The sequence below is a fragment of the Gekko japonicus genome, unplaced genomic scaffold, assembly GCF_001447785.1.
Source record: "Gekko japonicus isolate JY-2015 unplaced genomic scaffold, Gekko_japonicus_V1.1 scaffold587, whole genome shotgun sequence".
In the NCBI taxonomy this organism is placed as follows: Eukaryota; Metazoa; Chordata; class Lepidosauria; order Squamata; family Gekkonidae; genus Gekko; species Gekko japonicus.
The window spans coordinates 443,778-459,075 of record NW_015175987.1 but is presented as its reverse complement, the minus strand read 5'-3'; the positions used below and the strand labels follow the sequence as shown (position 1 = coordinate 459,075).

General features: G+C 41.7%; 1 protein-coding gene across 2 annotated transcripts in view; it reads right to left on the bottom strand.

Moving 5' to 3' along the window:
• The window catches only part of STXBP5 (syntaxin binding protein 5), a 207,527-nt gene extending 192,473 nt beyond the window's left edge, over positions 1 to 15,054 (bottom strand). For both annotated transcript variants that reach the window (XM_015426314.1, XM_015426315.1), the window contains exons 1-2: positions 14,368 to 15,054; positions 12,750 to 12,847 (exon numbers count right to left, since the gene is read on the bottom strand). In XM_015426314.1, the coding sequence (XP_015281800.1) occupies positions 12,750 to 12,847; positions 14,368 to 14,523 (254 nt within the window). In that variant the 5' untranslated portion in view covers positions 14,524 to 15,054. The remainder of the gene's footprint in view (positions 1 to 12,749; positions 12,848 to 14,367) is intronic.
• Positions 15,055 to 15,298: the final 244 nt, after the last annotated feature.

Here is a 15,298-nt window from a genome sequence, read left to right as displayed (position 1 = left end):
ACTCTAGTGTGCAGTTTAGACTCTTGAACTCTAGAGTGCCCCACATTAGACATCCTTCCTGTCTGGTAAGCTCTCCCCTGCGAGTGTAGAACAGTATGATGTCTTGATCATCTCCAGCCGTTGAGTGTTGCTTCATAAACTCAGGAGAGAATAAGATGGGTCTTAGTTGCATGTTCAACCACACCCCAAGTTATTGGGGCACACTCAAGCTGGAACAGGTTGACAAAGTGAACTGATTCTATATCTCTCTCTGGATCTGTGTCAGACACTATTGGTAAACGTAAGAGACTATCTGCATTTGCATATGTTGCTGTACCCTTAGTACTGTGTATCATAAGCACAGCCTGCTAAAAAGAGAGCCCAGCATTGCATTCAAACAGCAGCAGTAAAAGAAATTTCATAGATTCAGGATAGAAACTAGAGGCTGGTGGTTTGTGAAGAGACTGAATTGCCTTCCAAAAAGATACTGACAAAATTCCTTTACACTTCAAACTAGGCTTAAGCCCTCCTTGTCAATATAAGCATAATTATGTTCTGCTGTTGACAGCGATCAGGCATTGTGTGCGAAACCACTGCTCCAATTCCATGTAGTGATGCATCACATGCCAGTTTTAGGAGCAGGGGTCATTTCCTGCAGGAGCACACAGGAGCGGAGCTCCGGCAGTAAAGAGCCCAGGGGGCGGGCACATGCAACAAGCCCCGCCCCCTGCTCCAAGCAGCTCCAAGCAATGAGGAGCAAGAAGCAGCCAGGTAAGTCGCAGAGCCCCCCCCCCCATAGATAGCAATCAAAAACAGATAGATAGCAATCCAAAACAATCTCCCTCCTCTGCGAGGGCAGATCTGTGTGGGGAACACCCCCCCCCCAATAGCTAGCAATCCAAAACAGTCCAGTGGAGCCTGAGCGGTGGGTGTTGCCTTCTGACACACTTCCAGTGATGTCAGGGGGTGTGGCATATGCAAATAAGTTACGCTAATAAGTTATGCTAATGAGCTCCTGCACCTCTTTTTCTAGGAAATGACCCCTGTTTAGGAGCAAGGATGGATCAAAATGAGTGAGCATGTTATCCAATGTAACCAGCTTCTTAGCCTGTAAGAAAGCTTCTTCACAGGCCTGTGACCATCTCCATTTTTGTCCTTTCTGCAACGAACAGTTTAGAGGATGTAACACATTGACCAAATTTGGTATAAAATGACTATAATAATTAACAAAGGCCAGGAATGATCTAAGTTGTGATGGAGTTCCCAACACAGCCCTAGTTTTCTCTGGACACTTACGTAAATCGTGTGCATCTGTAATATGCCCACAGTATACTGAGTCCTTTAAAAAGTCATATTTTGGTTTTCAGTTCAGTTCAGTTGCTTGGTTGGGGTTAGCCCATATTTTTCTAAGTGTTTCAATACCATTTGTAGTATTTTTTAGATGTTACGCATCACTTTCTCCTGTCACAATAATATCATCCAAATAACACTGTGTTCTTGGGATACCTAGTGAAACTTGATCCATTGCCCTTTGCCAAACCCTAGTATTATATTGGTACAGACCCTTGGGTGTGGTGATAGTGAGGTACAGCTTGGAATCTTCTTGCATTTCCATCTGCAAATAAGCCTGTGACAAACCAATCTTGCTCAATCATTTGCCCCCTGACAGCTTGGCAAATATGTCTGCAATTTGTGGCAAAGGATAAGTTTCCATCATTAACAGGGGATTTATGGTAACTTTAAAATCCCCACAGATACTGTCCCATTTTTTTTAACTGGAATTATGGGAGTAGTTCATTTACTCAAGGCTACCTTGGAAAGTACTCCGTCCTTTTCCAAGCAATGCAATTCCATGTCCACCTTAGGGTGAATGCTGTAAGGGACAGGTCTGACTTTATGAAACCTCAGCTGTACATTGCCAACTAACATCAACCTTGCTTTTATACCCTTCAGAGAGCCTATACCATTTTTAAGTACTTCTGATGCTTGATTTAAAATATCTTCCAATTTGTCCTGGACATGGGTGGCTGATTTGTATGAGTCAATATGCAGCATCTTTATGGATTTTCAGTCCAAGGGTAATCTCTGTAACCATTCACATCCCCACAATGCGGGACCAGCCTTCTGGACAACATATAAATCCAATAAACTTCAGTTGTTATTATATTCCACATCAACGAGTATCACACCCAGGGGCACTATTTTTTCTCTGGTGTATGTCTTCAACACCAGGGGCATTTTGTGCATCTTAACATCAGCAAAAGTTTGTTTGTATTCAGCATGCAAGATAACAGAGACGGCAACCCGTGTCCAATTCCACCTTCAGCATTTTTCCAAATACCATTTTTCCAAATACCATTGGTGTTAACCAAAAAGCTGATTTGTCTTAATTTGCTCATATTGTATACTTCTAAGCTTCCTAACCGCAGTCGGAGTTACTACTTATATCTGTAACCACCACATGGATTTTAGCATTTTTCATTTTACGCCTTGGTATAAACTATTTCATTCTTCAATGCCACATACTCTCTGAATATTACCCTTTTTATTGCACTTCCTGCAGTATGCATCTTTGAATCTATACTTGATAGGGAAAGTGGGAATCATTCCCACATATATAATTGGTGACTCTAGCAAGTTATTCCTTGGTTTGTTCAACAGACATTTTTTGCACCCCTGATTCATCTTTAGTATTCCTTTGGAGCTCCAGTGCATCCCGGGCTGCAGTTGCCATCGCTACCCCAAATTCTACTACATATTTAAAAGTCAGATTTTCCTCAGTTAGAAGTCTCTTTTATATACCCTTGCTGTGCAGACCACATACAAATGTGTCTCTTAATGCATCATTAAGTCCTTCCTTGAAATCACAATGTTCTGAAAGGATTTTTTTTTTAATTCTGCAGCAAATGAGGAAACAGATTCATTTTCAAGCTGATACTGTTTGTGGAATCTAAATCTTTCTGCTGTAACCAAGGGCTTGGGTGACAAGTGTTGCTGAACAATTTGCACAATTTCTTTAAAAGACTTACTTGCAGGTTTCTCTGGTGCAATCAAATTATGAACAAGGCTGTAGGTTTTTCCTCCCACAATGCTTAACAGTGCAGCTACATGTTTTTCTGGGGAAATCTCATTAACTTCAAAGTACTGTGCCAGTCTTTCAGTATAAGTAGGCCAGTCTTCTCCAGCCACATCAAAGGCCTCCATTTGTCCAATACATCCAGCCACATCTGGGTTTTCCCTGATACTTACAGTTCTATTTCACAAGTAGCCCTTTTCAATCCCACCTTCATTGCCAGTTGCAAGATACTGGGAATGAACAGTTTCACTAAGGCATAGCATCATCAAGTAAAGCTAATGCAGAAACTGAACAACATATCCAATATAACAAACAACCAAGTGAAACATATCTACAGATTCACTTAGACACACTCAAATATATAACACACCCCACTGACAGCTCTATGATTTAGAGAGAATTAGCACAGAATTATAAAGAAACCACTATATGAAAATGCATGCAACCCTAGCAATTCACACAGTGGGAAGTGACTCCTCAGTCTTTTCAGAGCAGAAACGCAACAGTCAGTGATGGTCAAACTCCTCAAATGGATAATACAAATATTTTATGGAGATACTGACTTGTGGCTAATGCAAGAGTTATCATGTTGACAAAAAGATTTACATTCATCTAAAATTTTAACTGGGAGGATCATCAGTCAGTGAGCTAGCCAGCCCCCCCCCCCAGCAAATTATGATGCAGCTGTGAAGACTCTAGTAGACAGATTTGGGCAGAAGGATTCGGTTCCTAATACCAACATGAAGAAACTCAGTAAATGGATCAGCAGAAACTTACCACACATATGATGGTGGTGAAATCCAAACAGAGTTTTAAGTATATGGGAACCCCTGTAGACTTGCGCCCAAATGCTGAAGAGATTCTTGATACTAGAATATGTTGTCGAAGGCTTTCGCAGCCGGAGTCCATTAGTTGTTGTAGATTTTCGAGACTGTGTGGCCATGGTCTTAGCATTGTAGTACCTGATGTTTCGCCAGCAGCTGTGACTGTCATCCCCAGAGTTATAACACAGAAAGATGGAGTACTCTCTGTGTCAAGGTGAGAAGAAAAATGGTACGCAGGTAATTTATAGCTACTCAGGAAGGTGGGGTAGGGCTGAGTCATTATCTTGTAGGAGTTCCCCAGGCTGTGACATGCTAATGATTATGCTTCTCCAAATGATAAAGATGATACCTTTATCATTTGGAGCCATGAAGAGGTAGAATTAATGGAGTTTTTAGACTACTTCAACAACATCCACCCGAACATAGAATTCACCATGGAAAAAGAAATTGAGGGTAAACTCCCATTTCTAGCTATCACAAGACGGATATGTGAACTGCACTTTCTCAATGATGAACTAAATCATCTAAACCACACACTTCAAGCAAATGCCTACTCCATGAATGAAATCAGAAGAGCGATTAAACCAGAGGTAAAAACAAACAACTGAGGAAAAACAGTCTCCCATAGGAAAAGTGTTTTTGCCATGTATCAAAGGAATCAGTGATCAGATGGGAAAACGTATGAAAAAACACAACCCACAAAGAGTATTCAGACCCACCAGAAAAATACAACAGATGCTACAATTGGCAAAAGACAGAAGAGACCCCTTCACTTCTGCAGGAGTATACCACAAACCATGCAGTTGTGGACAGGTTTACATCAGGACCACACAACATAGCATCCGTACAAGAATAAAAGAACATGAAAGACACTGCAGACTTGGCCAACCTGAAAAATCAGCAGCCGCTGAACATAGCCTAACTCAAACAGGACACAGTATCTTATTCCAAAACACTGAAATGCTGGACGACACATCCAATTACCATGTCGGATTACACAGGGAAGCCATTGACATTCATAAACATAAACACAATTTCAACAGGAAGGGAGTTTAAAAATAAATAGGGCATGGTTTCCAGTCCTGAAAAATACAAAATGCTCTACATCTCACAACAGCACTGCAGATAAAATTAGAATTTTAACAGCAAAAGAACCTCCTCAGGACAGTTCCTCTATTAGCATGTCACAGGCTGGGAGACTCCTACAAGATAATGACTCAGCCATACCCCACCTTCCTGAGTAGATATAAATTAACTGCCTACCATTTTTCTTCTCACCTTGATACAGAGAGTACTCAATCTTTCTGTGTTATACCTCTGAGGATGCCAGTCACAGCTGCTGGCAAAATGTCAGGTACTACAATGCCAAGACCATCGCCATACAGCCCGGAAAATCTACAACAATACTTGAATTCCTGACAGAGGTTCTTCCAAAGGGAGGCTGCACATCAAGGGCAGACTTCCACATGAAACTGCCTTATACTGAATCAGACCACTGGAAGATCACTGTTTTCTACTCAGTCTCGCAGCAGCTCTCCAGGGTTTCAGGTAGAGGATTTTCACTACCTGGTCCTTTTTAACTGAAGATGCTGGGGACTGAAGCTGAGACCTTCTGCATTCCAACCAGAGGCTCTTCCACTGAGCCACAGCCCCATCCCTGAATACCTGAATAAAGAGCAATGCCCAAGTTTGGTAGCATAGTTCACTAAAGTACAAATAAAAGCTAGCATATCATTAGCCAGAACAGAATGCCTGGTTTACTATCCCATGTGCTGCAGACTGAACAAAGTAACACTATAATATCCTGCGATGACCCAAACAGCCAAGTAGATGATAACTGAGGATGGTTGTGCTGACTTCTCCACATCAGTTTATTCTCAAAACACAAAAGCATAACCCCACTTTTAAGATTACTGGTATCGATACCACTAGACCCTCAATAGATCCCTGATCATTGCAGGCAGCCACAGTACTATTGTAAACTGATGGGACAGCGAGAAAGAAACTTGATCTATTTAGTAGACAGCACAAGAAGGAAATTCAAAGACACTGAAACTTGCAGTGGTTCAAGAACAGCATGTATCCATCTCTTCTGAAAGTGAAGACAGGACTGCAAGGAAGACAGTCAAGATCACTTAGCAAAGCCTCCAGAATGCCTTTCAGCAGATAATAATATAATGGGGAAACTCTAGAAAGGAGGAAAAAATGTGAGAAGAGATAGTTCAATTTCCACAAGATAAAAAGGAAGATAAATAGTCTGATTACCCAGCAAATTACACTGACCTCACTTGCCAAATTAAAACTCTTTTTGGCTACAAATTAGAATTTAGTGGGAAGTTCTAAGAGTGATTCTGTAGGACTGCTGTCCTTGTAGAGCAGACAAACATGTGGACAAGGGGGACCCAATAGATATTGTTTACCTTGACTTCCAGAAAGCTTTTGATAAAGTTCCTCATCAAAGGCTCCTAAGTAAGCTCAAAAATCATGGGATAAAAGAACAAGTCCTTTTGTGGATCAAAAACTGGCTAATAGGAAACAGAGTGAGTATAAATGGGAAATTTTCTCAGTGGAGGGTGGTAAGCATTGGGCTACCGCAGGGATCAGTACTTGGTCCAATGCTTTTTAACATGTTAATTAATGATTTGGAGTTGGGAGTAAGCAGTGAAGTGGTTAAATTTGCGAATGATACGAAGTTGTTCAGGGTGGTGAAAACCAGTGAGGATTGTGAGGCACTCCAAAGGGATCTGTCAAGGATGGGCAAGTGGGCATCAACATGGCAAATGGGGTTCAATGTGGCCAAGTGCAAGGTGATGCACATTGGAGCCAAAAATCCTAAATATAAATACACATTGATGGGGTCTGAACTGGCAGAGACTGAACAAGAGAGAGATCTTGGAGTTGTAGTAGGTAACCCAATGAAAATGTCGAGACACTGTGTGACTGCAATAAAAAAGGCCAATGCTATGCTGGGGATTATTAGGAAGGGTACTGAAAACAGATCAACCAATATCATAATGCCTCTGTATAAATCAATGGTGCGACCTCATTTGGAATACTGTATGCAGTTCTGGTCACCACACCTTAAAAAGGATATTATAGCATTGGAAAAAGTGCAGAAAAGGGCAACTCGAATGATAAAAGGGTTGGAACACTTTCCCTATGAGGAAAGGTTAAAGTGTTTAGGGCTCTTTAGCTTGGAGAAACGACGGCTGAGGGGTGACATGATAGAGGTTTATAAGATTATGCATGGAATAGAGCAGGTAGAGAAAGAGGTAGTTTTCTCACTTTCTCGCAATACAAGAACTCGTGGGCACTCTATGAAATTGCTGAGCGGTCGGGTTAGAACGGATAAAAGGAAGTACTTCTTCACCCAAAGAGTGATTAACACATGGAATTCACTGCCACAGAAAGTGGCGGCGGCTACAAGCATGGATGGCTTCAAAAGGGAATTAGATAAGCATATGGAGCAGAGGTCCATCAGTGGCTATTAGCCACAAGGTATAGATAGGGACTCTGGGGCAAGTGATGCTCTGTCTTCTTGGTGCTTGGGGGGGTAAACAGTGGGAGGGCTTCTAATGTCCTGGCCCCACTGGTGGACCTCCTGATGGCACCTGGTATTTTTGGCCACTGTGTGACAGAGTGTTGGACTGGATGGGCCTTTGGCCTGATCCAACATTGGCGTCTCTTATGTTCTTATATGAAAATTGTCATTCATGAATACACTGTTTAATCCACACATAGAATCTACTATCATCATCACCAGAGAAAAACAGCAGTGTTTGATGCACTTCCTTATTCATGGGATGACACATCACTCAATGATTGTATACTAACTGGGCCAAATCTGAACTCTATTGCTTAATATTCTCACCCAGTTCTGCCAATCAGATAATAGTACTTCTGGTTCTTCTACCAAAATCCCTTGTTGTATCTGTTGTTAAGACTAAGATTTACAGATGAAAGAAACAGAGAAAGGTTGAGTCCAGTGGCACCTTTAAGACCAACGAAGTTTCATTCACAGTATAAGCTTTTGTGTATAAGCGCATTTCCTCAGATACAGTGGAACAGAACCTCCTCCTCCATTACTTACAGGGGTGGGTGGGGTTTGTTGTCAGGAAGGGCCATTAAGGGTCAAGATGCATAAGTACTGGGTGATACTGAGATGGGATGTAAGAAAGATCTGTGAATGGCAGTTAATTAGCATACAAATACAAGAGTTAACAAACAAATGCAGGAATGAGGTTTGAGTCCAGTAGCAACTACAAGACAAATAAAGTTCAATTCTGGGTATAAGAAACACTAGACTTTGCCCCAAAAACCAGAACCAAGGACTCCATGAATGACTGGAATTTTAATTTTTTGCCCTGCCAACCCTTTTTGCTTGTAGCTATTATAACACATAATTCAACTACTGCATATTTCCAATGCTTAAGGACACTTGTAAATGAAAGATTAATTATAAGAAACTAGGAAGAACTGCATGGGGACTACTGGAAGAGGTTGTGGAAGGAGTTGACAGATGTGATCTTTTCCCACCTTCCACTTCACCAAGCAGCCCACTATTTTCCCCAAAAAAATTCTGAAGGAAATCAAATAAAAATTCTCTTTTTTCATTCTTCTGGTCACAGCTTGCATCTCCAGAAGAGAGAAAAAGAGGCAATTTTACTTGATTTTACCACCCGATCCCATCATGCAGCACATTCCACTTACAGGGCTCGGTTTTGGGACAGCAGGATGCTTGGGGAAAGGGAAAGACCTGGTTTGCCAACACTTCCCACAAACTGTTCTGGTAAATTTTTCTGTGGCAGCCCATTACTGGTGGAATGAGCTTCTGATGACATCAGGGCCCTGCAGGACCTTTTACAGTTCCGCAGGGCCTGTACAATGGAGCTCTTCCAACAGGCTTTTGATTAAGCCTTTCAACATGGTGGCCCTGGCACCAACATCAGCACTAACTTAATAACTAATAGCCTGGCAAGAACCCAGATTATGGTGGTAGTTGACCATCTGGATGCTGAGAGAATGCCGCCATCTTTTATTAACACTTATGTTCCTTAATACCTAAATTTTATATGTTTTGGTTTTAATTCATTTTTCTGTGTTTTAACATATCTTGCTGATATATATATATATATATATAATTTTTTCTGTATGCCACCCTGAGCCCACCACAGTGGGGAGGGCAGGATACAAATTAAAACAAACGAATAAATAAATAAAATCCAACCCACTATGGCAGAGATAACATCTAAGGATTATGAAAGAGTGCTCTAAGTGTTAAATCCACAATTCAACAAAACAGATCCCCAAACCAGAGAATACCGACATGAAGCATATGAAAAGTGTTGAAATATAAAGATTTTGTGAAACAGTGATTCAAAAGTACACAATAAACAAATAGTGTTAGGCACAACCAGGAAAAGAGGTGGCTATCCCACTGCAGATTCTTAAAAGTACTACCCTCTGAGCACCCTCACTATAAAGATAAAGAATGGCTTGGGGGTAGGGGAAGAGTACACATGTATTTTTTCCCTGTGCAGTGAAAAGAGGAATTCATGTGGAACTTGTTTCAGATTAAGGCATTAAAGAGGAGTCCTACTCACAATCGCCCAGGAGTAAGCATCACTAAACTTAGTAAGCCTTACTGCTGAGTAGACTTACATAGGACTGTAGTGAAAGATTTTTCTGTTGGCACTGAGAAAGTCTATTGCTATATGAAGATTCCAAAAAGGCACATATTCAGGTAATGCTCAGAACTTTAGGAAAACTAATCAAGATTTGAGAGGCATTTGGGTCTCAGATGGACAAGCAGCAGCTTTTTAAAAGCACATTGGGTTACCTGCAGTTCACCACTGAGCAAACAGCCTGATTCAGAACATGTGGAATAAGACTGGTGTGATCTTCCACCAAAAAGACCCAAGACCTGCTATGTCACTTGAAGTGCTTGATGCATCTTTATTTGAGATGGAAAATCACTTATGGAACAAACCAACAAATCTACCTGTCCAAAAAACATTGATGAATCTATTCCAGAAGAGATGGCATAAGCAAACTCTGTTGGAACGAAGTTTAGAAGTCAAATTTACCATAGAGTTTTTGCCCAAATACCAGAGCATCACCCCGGCGTCCCGGAAGTGGTAGCGTCATGTGGGCAGTGATGCAGACCCATCGCTGCAATTGGATTGGCCTCCCTGTTGCTCCTAGTAAGTCCCCTCTCCATCCCCATCCCCCACCAGTTGTCAGGCAGGACCTGGCAATCCTAGAGCATGCAGTTATATACATGCACAGTCAACAAACCTGAAACACCAGAAAGTGTTTTGATCACTCTGTGCAGTCTTTAGCATTGTATTTAAAAAACAGGAGGATTCCAAGAACCAAAGTGTTTTCTTTCAACTTCTGTTGTTTAACCCCCTCCCCCTTTTAGGGATCTGGGAAAATGAAGGAAACAGCTAGACCAAGTCCAGACTTCCTTCAGAGCTGCACGCCTTCTTGCAGAAGGTAACTGACAGGTTCTTATTCAGTAGACTGCTGTGTGCCCCTTCTTATCTCAGTAATATAGCTGAGATGTCAAGAATCCTTTTCATTACTTACGCAAAACAGTCTCGAATCGGAAGATGTTCTTTTACCATATGTCATTTAAGTAGATTTGGAAAGCATAGAAGGGCACCTCGCAAAGATACAAAACTATTTTCCCACATATGTAGATAGCAATATTGCTAACTATCTCTGTAAGCACCTATGGCACCTATCCGTACAGTTCTTATGCTGCCATTAGAGCAAACTATAAGCACAAACTATTATGGGATGTCTAGGCTTACTGATATTAATGGCTAGTTGCAGCGTGACACTTTGTGGGTTCATCCAATGGAGTGAAGTACAATAATAAGCAGAGTGTGGAGTATTTCAAGGTCCAGTAGCACAGCTCACAGCAAGCAGGTTATGTGTTGCCTCACTTCCCCCTCTAACGACTGATCCCCACCAATTGTCCCTTACTGATAAACCCCCCTGAATTTCAGTCATATTTTGTGATGGCCCTGACCTGGACGGCCCCAGGCTAGCCTGCTTTTGTCAGATCTCAGAAGCTAAGCAGGGCATCCCTGGTTAGCATTTGAATGAGAGACCACCAAGAAATTCGAGGGTTGCTATGAAGAGGAAGGCAATGGCAAACCACCTCCTTCCCTCTCTTTCCTTGAAAACTCTATGGGGTTGCCATAAGTCATCTGCAACTTGACAGCACTTTAGACACATCCACATTTCAGTCATCCTCCCTGCAGAAGGGAATGAATTCCCTTGCAATGAAAACAATGCTAGTAACGGGAGAATCTTCCAAAACAGGCTTAATTAAATATTGCTTTACACTGTGCTCAAGCAACAACCCTAACATATCAACCACTCCTCAGGACATAAACTTTTTTCCAAAAAAGCAGTTATACTTTACTGCGTGGCTACTCTCCCCCATTAGGCAAATGCAGCTTTTGCCAGAGTAAACAAGGAGGGCTATTAACTATACAAGAAAGAGAGAAAGTGCTGTACTCATGACATGAAAATGACAGGGTATGGCAGCTCCTTCAATTTGTAAACTATTAATATGAGACAAATGTAAAATTCAGTACACTATAAAGAAAAGAAAGACTCAGTACTGGAATTATAAAAATGCAACTAAAAAGTCACAGAATTACAAATACACTTTAGGAATAGTGTCAGCAAGAACACATTTTAACACCTACATTTCATGCTAGTTGCATAGTCCAATTCTATTCGTGTTTACTCAGTTTTATTTGAACAGGATTTATATTCAGGCAAGTCTGAATATAATTGCAAACTGTGTGACTGCAGGTGTTGCCACAAGAGAAGAGGGTATCACTGCACATTATATCCTTCAACTTTACTCCATAACTCCAAATGAATTACTTTTCTTATAACTCACCATCAGCTTCTATTGACCAAATAGCACCATTTATTAGACAACTCTCAAGCAAATGATCCCTACCCACAAACTCACCTATGTTTTCCCACTACATCAACAAATCCATTATATACATAACCTTAAATCCTTATAGAAATATTTCAATGATAGAAAACGGAGAAAGTGCCACAATTACTCCAACAATTTCAAACAACTTAAAAATGAACATTTCATCACTAGTAGCAACACTATAAGGTATTTCTGCTGTCTCAAATTCAGCCTCCAGTTCAAATATTTCTGAATAAATTAGATGACTACAAAAACTGAACAATGTTTACCATTGGTTTCAACATTCATAAAGGCATACATGCACCCAATCTATTTTATGTTTTGTACAGCAGAAGCATGAAACAGCATTAACAAGGCCATGTTTTACTTTTTAAAAAATCATCCTAAAAATATATGTAACAAAAAACAACAACACCTGTTTAGCCTGATAGAAACTCTGGTTTCTCCTAAATACAAGATAATTCAAATTATTTCTCCACATATTTTTTAAAATGTTCTGCAGACATTATTCTGTAGCAAAAACCTTATTTGCTTAAAACAGACAAGAATGACAGCATTATAAAAGAACAACATAAACATGAAGTTTATTTCGGTCCCAACACACAAAATTAACCTGACTGAATTATGTCCCCTAAAAATACAGTATTCCAAATATACCACAAAGTTTATATTCAGTTTATATTCATGCACGGGAAAACAACTAGTATGATTTCCCAGAACATCTTATAATGTATACACTAAGAAACATAGACAAAAGTACAAGCCTTTTCCCTTTTCCCCATTCAAATGCATACCTGAGTTCCAGAGTGTTTTATCACAGTAACTCCAGTACTTCAAAGTAGATAAGGACAATCTTCTTGGTAATTTGATTTTTAGAACATAATAAAAAGGATACAGCCTTAAAGCTCCAGTCTGAGTCCCAATGGCCAGTATCTTCTGAACAGGATCAAAAGCCAAGGAGGAAGGCTGATAAGGGAAACCATGGCGTACAGTCTGGCAAGTCATAGCAGTAAAGCAATGGTGATCAGGCAGCAGGCGAAAAATAAAATCAAGAGAACATATTAGGAAAAAGTGGTTTCATGTAAATTATACTTAAGTTTTCAAGAGAGTATCCAATTTTAAATTGGGGTTATCAGAGAAACAACTAGATGCAGAATTTATTCAAACCTCAATGAATATGAAAATGTTAAATGAAACTTTAATTTGATCCTTATTTGTGAACATTTAAACAATCTACCCATTCATCTCTCACATTTAATACATTCCTAGCCTAATCTGCAACTTTTCCACATAAATAGTTGTGGTCGGGATATGTGAATTAAAATCCAAGACAGTCACTGGGAAATGTGATGATACAACCAGTCAAGTAAATTAAATGACCACTAATTATGAAAATGGCTCTTCAGAGAGCCATTGCTATTTCTTTGAAACAGGCCGTTGATGACATAAACCTGCTATTCCATGGCAGCTTTTAAGAAACCTCTTATACACACACAGCTTTCTGCAACTATGAAGTGGAATGGCAGCCTTTCTTATCGTAAAATGTGAGTCATAGAATTTAACAAGACAAATCTAGCCACCTAATTTTGATCTCAAGTGCACCTTGCAGAAATAAATGTCTGATTCAGTATTTTGTGGCATTAGAAATGTGTGTGGAACAAAACCCCACGTATAAATCTGCTTGTTCTGATGAAATGCAAGGGTTATACCTTAACCTTCAAGTCTTCTACCTAATATGGGGGAGGGCAATACCTGTAGTACTATTAAACAAGGATATCTAGACCCACTCCCACCCTCACATATTTAGAGAAAGCTGTCAACCCACAAGCAAGTCAAGCTCAGTTTAGGCCACAGGTGTTGTACAGGTAGAAATGAGAATCAACATGCACATCATTTTGTTTTTCAACTTGGCACAGCTGGTGCATTAATTTGCTGCATCATCCTTTTGGAATTTATTCTTTGACTCCATTTATTATACCTCATCTGAACATGAACATTATATCATTATAAAGTCTTCCACACTCGCATCACATCCTTAAAAAGTGATATTCCAAATGTCTATTTCGTGAACTGAAGGGGGGGGGGGTGTTAAATGCTCACAGAAAGCCAATACCACCCAAAAATGCAGAGGCTTTAGTACCTTATCCCCTGATCCTATCAAAATCGGATTTTATCTATGTTCAGTCCATCATTGTCTTCCCGCAATTCAATTCACCACCACCACCACCCCCGGGGGGGGGGAATTATATACCATGGAACATCCCATAATGCTAAAAAACCCAAAACCCTATCGTTTTAGTAAAAAAAATAATAAAGCCGTTTCTATTAATAAAAACCTAGAGTCTTTCATAGCGTCATCACCAGCTACCGCTCAGTCAAAAAATGGGGGGGGGGCATTAAGAGAATTGACAGCTTTAAAAGCCTAGAAGTCTAGAGCCTGCAGAACCCATCATGGCTACCCCCCCCCTTTCCCCATTTCTTCCCACCCGGCTGTTAACGGCTGCAGCATTCACCTTGCAGAGCTGGAAATGCTCGGACTGGAGGGTCTCAGGGATGTCGTTCTCCCGGGTTGCAGTCTGCTGCTGCTGCGAGGAGGAGGCAGCCGACGAGGACGACGACGAGCCCGCTGTCAGGCCGTCCAACACCTTCCTGATGTTAAATTTCCTCATGGTCTCTTCGGAGGCGCACCCTGTTCTTCTCCCCCCTCCTCCTCCTCCCCCTCCCCACCCCCCTCTTGCCGTGGTTCCTACTCCCGCCCTCTCTCACACACACCTCAAACAAACCACAGCAGAGTAAGGGAAGGAGGCTGGCAAGACGAGGGTGTGTGCGTGTGCGTGCGTGCGCCGGCCAGGGGGAGAAAGTCTCTCCCTTCCCCTCTTCATCCAAAAACTGATCGTAACAAAAATGATAGTAACGATAATAATGATAATAATGAGCAAGAGGCTGCAAGGCGACTTCGAGAGCCAGACACCCTTTTCAGGTAAGGGAGGGAGTGGACCTTCTAAAGGAAGAGGAAAGAGCTTGACAGGAAAGGGAAAGGAGGGAGGAAGCCAGAAGTAAATAAATATACTGAGCGATTAACGCAGTGACACGGCTTCCTCCTCCCGTGGCGCGCTCAAGCAAGTGAGCAAAGCCGGGGGGGAAAGAGAGCTTTCGCCCTGGCTGAATCCCCTACCCGGTATCGCTGCCGCCGCCGCCACCCTCCCCCTTCCCCCCCTCCTCTTCCTCCTCAACGCTCCTGGAAGGCCCCGAGCAACCTCTCCCAGGCTCCTGCAGGCTTTTCCTTGTCTGCCTCACTGCGCCTTCTAGCCCGAGCCCTTCTTCACCCTGGCGGGGCCGGCTTCGCCACTGGCTCAGGCCTCCCCGCTGCTGCGTGGCCAGCGAGCGAGCGAGCAGAGTCTGTGTCTGCCTCCCCGCGGGGCTCCGGAGCTCTTCCCCCCGCGC